This window comes from Olea europaea, unplaced genomic scaffold, assembly GCF_002742605.1.
Source record: "Olea europaea var. sylvestris unplaced genomic scaffold, O_europaea_v1 scaffold4327, whole genome shotgun sequence".
Taxonomy (NCBI): domain Eukaryota; kingdom Viridiplantae; phylum Streptophyta; class Magnoliopsida; order Lamiales; family Oleaceae; genus Olea; species Olea europaea.
The window spans coordinates 25207-31184 of NW_019262633.1; the positions used below are offsets into that span (position 1 = coordinate 25207).

The window sequence follows — 5978 nt, forward strand, 5'->3', positions numbered from 1 at the left end:
TATAATAAAGATTCATGATTTGTCTTTATTTATGTTTATTAAATGAGTAATGGTATTCATAATCGCTCACTGCAGTGGTCATCTTACGTGACATCGTATATGGTGATTTGTGATTTGATGTATTAATATAATAATTTTTTCTTACCTCATATATTAAATTATTGATCGTCACATGCATTCATGTAGGGCGACTATGACAGTAAGTAACTGCAAATAGTATTATTCTTATTAAATAAAGTTTCAATTTTAATTGGAACGAAAACAAATTTCTTGGTTCAATTTGATCACGACATAATAGATACGGACACGTGTAGCTATACAAATAAGTAAATTCTATAAAAATAAGTATATAATAGATTTTATCATTATTTATACTAAACTGTATATATCTATTTCAACTAATTAACATTATTACCAATTTAACAAAATCAAAATTGTTGACATCCTGATTGAAGGTTCAAGAAACATGGATGTGTATATAATAGAAACCACCATGCAATTTTAGTGCACGAGTGAGTCAATAAATGAACCTAACAATTAACATATTTAATAATTAAATTTTTGACTCTAAAAGTCCAAATATACCTAACATACTTAATAATTAATTTCCACTTAAAAAGTCCAAACTCTCTCCCCCACCCACCATTATGGATTTATCTTCTTCCTAATAATTCTATAAATAAATTGTCAACTTCTCCATAAACGACACGTTCTCAGTTAAATTATTACCTATTGACCAATTTCTTAATTATTTCTTAATTGACTAACAATTTTCTATAATATTTGTTTATAGGTTAATGCTCCCCACTTAACACAAATCTAATTAATTAATATAATCAATCTTCTTGCACTAAATATGAATTATATGATTAGATTAGACTAGATTAAAAGATTTTTAATGGAAATTCCTTGTTTAAAAAATTGCCTAGTGGAAAATGGAACAAGTGAAAGTTGGCATCACTTGATACCAAATACAAGAGGAAGACAATGATGAGGATAATAATATTTTATAAAGAAAATTACGATGGGGTTCCCAAACTACATGTTGTATTGGAATTTGGTCCTTAATCTTTACATTTTGACATTTGAGTCTGCGACCTTTTAAGATTGTAGCACTATGATATCTAATATATGATTCTATTTATTTTACCAAGCCAAGGCAGTACTGCAACGCTAGGGCGACACTCAAAATCCCGTTAGCAAGTATTATGGTGTGCTTGACCTTCACCATCCCCCGTTTCTCTAACCTCTTCTCTTTCTTCTTCCTGATCGACTCTACTATAGCTAGCAAGATGCCTCTCGCCACCAACCCAAGTCTTTCCAACTTTCTCCATGTCGATATTTTAGTTTCAGATAAGGATAGTAATAAGGTCCAATGAAAACAATTTTTTATTTACTTTTATTCGACATAGATAAAAGTACAGCCCTTGTTCGGTAGAAGTTTTAATCTAGATTTTTATCAAAATCAACAATTAATTTTAATTACATATTTCATAGATCTCACAACTTTTCGATCATAAATTTCATCAACTTTTATCGAAATATGCTAAAATTTTGATTTTTAATTTCCATCAAATAGGGGTATAACGTATTTTATATTAAGCCTTTGTGTTAAGCCCAATTTTGGGAAAAAAGGTGTTTTTGAATAATAATTTTTTGGAGAATTTTTGGTTAAAAAGCAAGAAATTTTTTTATTTACATGTGAAATTTTTTTATTTGAGGATGTATGATTGAAAATATATTTTGAAAAATTAGAGCTCAAACGAAGGCTAAACTTTGACAAGCTAACTACATCTTAGATGGGAATTCGTCCGCTAGAGATTAATATGCAAGAAAGTGTATATATATAAAATCGTTTGACAGATGTTGAGATGGTATATATTTTGAGTCTTAATTTGAATTTCATTTATTCATAAAAAAAATTTATGTACAACTAATTTAGCCTCCGTTTGGTAATCATCAAGGTTTATTTTATTTTCTTTTCTTATTTTCAATCACACAGTTCTTCATAAAATATTATTACACGTAAATCGAAATTTTTTATTTTTTTCAATTATTCATTCTTAAAAAAAAATACTATTCATTTCAAAAAATGAGGGGCTTTGTGCGTAGAGAGAGAGTTAGTTTTGGGAAAAGCCCAATAGTTGCATGATTCAATTCCCACCAAATACACAATTTGATCTCTTTTTCATGCTATATATTACTTTTTCTACACAGAATCAAAGGTTTTTCAACAGCCAAACAGTGACAATAATTAACAAATGGATTGGACCCAACACATTTGTCTAGGGAGTTGCAAAAGACGACAGCATCCACATTATTCTTCTCTTTTTCTTTGCAGGTGGGTCAGCGTTGATCTCTGCCGTCCAATAGCGTCTTTCCATCAGATCATCTCATCAAGATGATTCCAGGACTAGAGACGCCGGTGTCTGTGCACTCGATTGTACGTGATTATGCTCTCCTTCATAGGTGACAATTAGCATCGAAGGATCATCCAATGACCTTTCAACGTGCTTACGAGCCGGACATCCTCTTACACTGCTACACTTATAATATCCCCTGAAATTATAAGAAAAATAATCATATTTTTATGCGACTAGCCATATCGACTCATGAAACATTCAGTATGTAAGTAATGGGTCGATTTAAAATCATATATATGTTCATTATTTACATTGGATATATAGATTGTTCATAACTAAAACCTAAACGAACGTCAAATAAAATCATTTAACGATTATTCTCTTCAATGGAACGTGACAAATATGTACTCAACTAATTTCTTTATTAAATATTTTCATCACATAGCCATATCGAGTCATGACACGTTACTGGGTCGATTTAAAATTATACGTGCATTATTTTACTTCGAATATATAAATTGCTCCTAACTAAAACCTAAACGAGCGTAAAATTAAACCATTTAATGATTATTCTCTTCGATGGAACACGACAAATATGTTCTCAACTAAATTTGTTTATTAAATTTTTTCAAGAGATGTTGATATTTATGCATGTAATCATTTATAGGTATAATTTAATGCATCAAATAAATACATAACAAACTCACCTAGGATGAGGGGAACCTTTGATTGGCTTTTGACCATACTTTCTCCATGAGTACTCGTCCGGTGGAATGTCAGACATCTTCATGCTTATCGCGGGCATTTTAACGACTCTCTTCACTCTTGATTTTCTAATTAAAGCAAATATAATCATAAATCAACTGCTCAGATTTTAATTATAATTGGAAAAAAAAAATCTTATTATGACGATAATTATTAATTTGATTTTTTCTTTCATTACTCAGAGTTGACTTTTACCTTTTCTTGGGACAATGGCAACGACTGCCGGACGACGCACCACCACACTTAACATTCGCGTCGTCCATCGAGCTGCACTTCCGCTTAAACGACGACGTTGAGAGCGGCGGGCGACCGGCAGATGATACCTGTGAAAGGTTGGTGATCTGAAAACCCGACGACATCGACGGCTGGAAGCTTTCGGTGTCGCCAGTCAAAGAGGACATAAATGAATTTGCAGGCGAAGCAAAATTTATGGTGGTCGACGATTCTTTCCTCTCAATCGATCCGTTCCTGGACAATTGATGGTGGTGTGGAAGCGGCGGCAGCCTCTGAATCGGCGTCGGACAATAAATTCTTCCGGTCGGACTATTTTTTTCCTTCACCTCACAAACATTTTGTGGAATTGTGGGCTGATTCTGCAGTATCCCGACAGGTTCTGTATCAGATCCTGTTTTGATTTTCTGCTGATTATTACTAACCGGGCCTCGCCGGAACCGGGCGTGGCCGGTCCGGTTATGGTCGAGCAATGAAATAAACTTCTTGAATTTGTTCACCGCCGCATCTGCAACCGCTTGGTATTCTGTGTTTATGGGTTTTGAAGACGATGATTCTTGAAAACTTTTCTGGTTTTGGGATTGAGAAATTAATCTGATTAGCTTCTCCACGCTTTGCAGCCCAGCCGCCGCCGCTTCTTGGGCGGCGTGTTCTTCCATTTTTGACGTATAACCGGCGGCGGCAGTTCTATATCCTGGCATCAACTCCACAGCCATCTTCAGAAAACCATTCAAAAACCGAACTTTATACAAAAAAAAAATTCTCAACTCAGACAGAGAAAGAGGGAGAAGAGATTTGGGAAAAAAGTAGAAGTTGAAAGAGGGGCTGAAGTCTGATAAAATAGAGAAAGTAGAGAGAGAAAGAGAAGAGAGAGACTGTGTTGTATTGGGGAGAGTCAAAATGATGATGCTCTTTCACTTTTTCTTTTTAATTTTTTTTTTCTCTTCTTTCAATGTGAGGTTATTTCTGACCTGCCTGCCATCAAAGGGATATAGCCAATGACATTACACCACGTGGAGATTTAAGAAAGAGAGAGACTGAGAACGGGCATTGACCAACTTTATTTTTGTCTTCAGTGTGGGGACCGTTAAGGGGTGAACCGCGGTGGTAGCGATGATGACATTGGGTACAGAAAGTCAAAGGTCGTAATGAGCCGTTGGATTTGAGGGCGCTAGGTTGGTGCCAGTAAGATAGAGTTTGACTTTAACACCCTTTAATACAAAATTAAAAGTCCATTATAAAGTCGTTTGGTGTATACTAAAATTAGTTTTTTTTTTTAAATAATAATAAAATATATAGTTAAAAAACCGTGAATTCAATGAAATTTATGGTTAAAATGAAATATTCATTTTGACTTGAGATTTTTTGTAAATTTTAATATATGACGAACAAGGGCAAAGATTTTGATTAGAGTAACTCACGATAAAAGAATTCAATGCTAAAGAAATATAATTATTTATTTATTTGTTTATTTTTTTTAAAAAAAATTTGCTAGTTTCAAACCATATTTGGATTTTTGAATTTTCACTTTTGGTACATGTAATCATTTTCCGAAGCATAATGTTAGGGATATTTTTGTAAATATTTGTTAATCGTATTGCTTAAAGAAAAATGGAAATTGAGAAATGAGTAGCAATTGAAAAGATAAAGAATTGTAGTCAATTTCTTCGAAGAAAAGAGAGTTACGAGATCAACTTGACAAAGCAATTCAAAAGATAAAAAGGTTTAATTTCTTTGTGCTAATTTAAAGACACGAGTTGAGAGAGAGAGAGATATATATAGAACCATCTGGAAATAAAGAATTGCAATTAAATTCGATTTATCAATTTTATGGGAAAACATGATTGAGATATTGATGTGACAAAAAATAAGAGATAAAAAATTATAATTATTCTCCATGTTTAAGGAAAAATAAGATGAGAGATTGATGTAGCAAACAATTTTTAAAAATAAAGAATTTTAATTAATTTTGACTTAACAGAAGGAGTTGAGATATCATGATTACGGCATGACATAGAGCCTGATTTTGAGAATTGATTTTTTGACCGTTGGAAGAAAAGTGGGGTCCACATGTGAGAAAAGAAGTCAAATATAACGACTGAAATAGTGAAATAAAAATCAAAAAATTAATTTTTTGGAGGAAAAATCACTTCCAAACAGGCCCTATAGGCTCATTTTAGGAAAAGGTAATGTTGTTTGGGCTCATTTTAGGAAAAAGGGGAGAGAAATTGATTACAAAATTCAAAAAAAGAAAAAGAAATATAATTAATTTCTGCTTGTTCATTCTTACCGAACGAGAGTTCAAAAATCAATCAGAAAATTTATATAATTCAAGAAATAAGGATAATTAATTTGAACTTTTAAATTTCAGGTCTTTTTAATATAATTGATCAATTCAAAAAATAGAAAAGTATAATTAATTTGTTGATGCTCGTTTAGAGTGAAAGGGGGAGTGGAGAATATGAGACCCACTTAAGAATTATTTTTTGGCTTTAACGAATGCTCTCTCTCGTGATTTATTTATTTATTCATTTGCGTACGTCAAAGTTTGAATCGAAAATATAAAGTTTTATAAAGGTTCACATGGGATTTCTTTTGTTTCTTTTTATGTATGTTATT

At 32.3% G+C, this 5978-nt stretch overlaps 1 protein-coding gene across 1 annotated transcript; it reads right to left on the minus strand.

Annotated features, from left to right (window-relative positions):
• Positions 1-2120: 2120 nt before the first annotated feature.
• On the minus strand, positions 2121-4253 carry LOC111387868 (probable WRKY transcription factor 7). Its single transcript, XM_023012464.1, has 3 exons — positions 3324-4253; positions 3071-3196; positions 2121-2559 (listed from the first exon to the last, which is right to left on the minus strand). The coding sequence occupies exons 1-3, from the start codon at positions 4073-4075 to the stop codon at positions 2397-2399; spliced, it is 1041 nt and encodes a 346-aa protein (XP_022868232.1). The 5' UTR covers positions 4076-4253; the 3' UTR covers positions 2121-2396.
• Positions 4254-5978: the final 1725 nt, after the last annotated feature.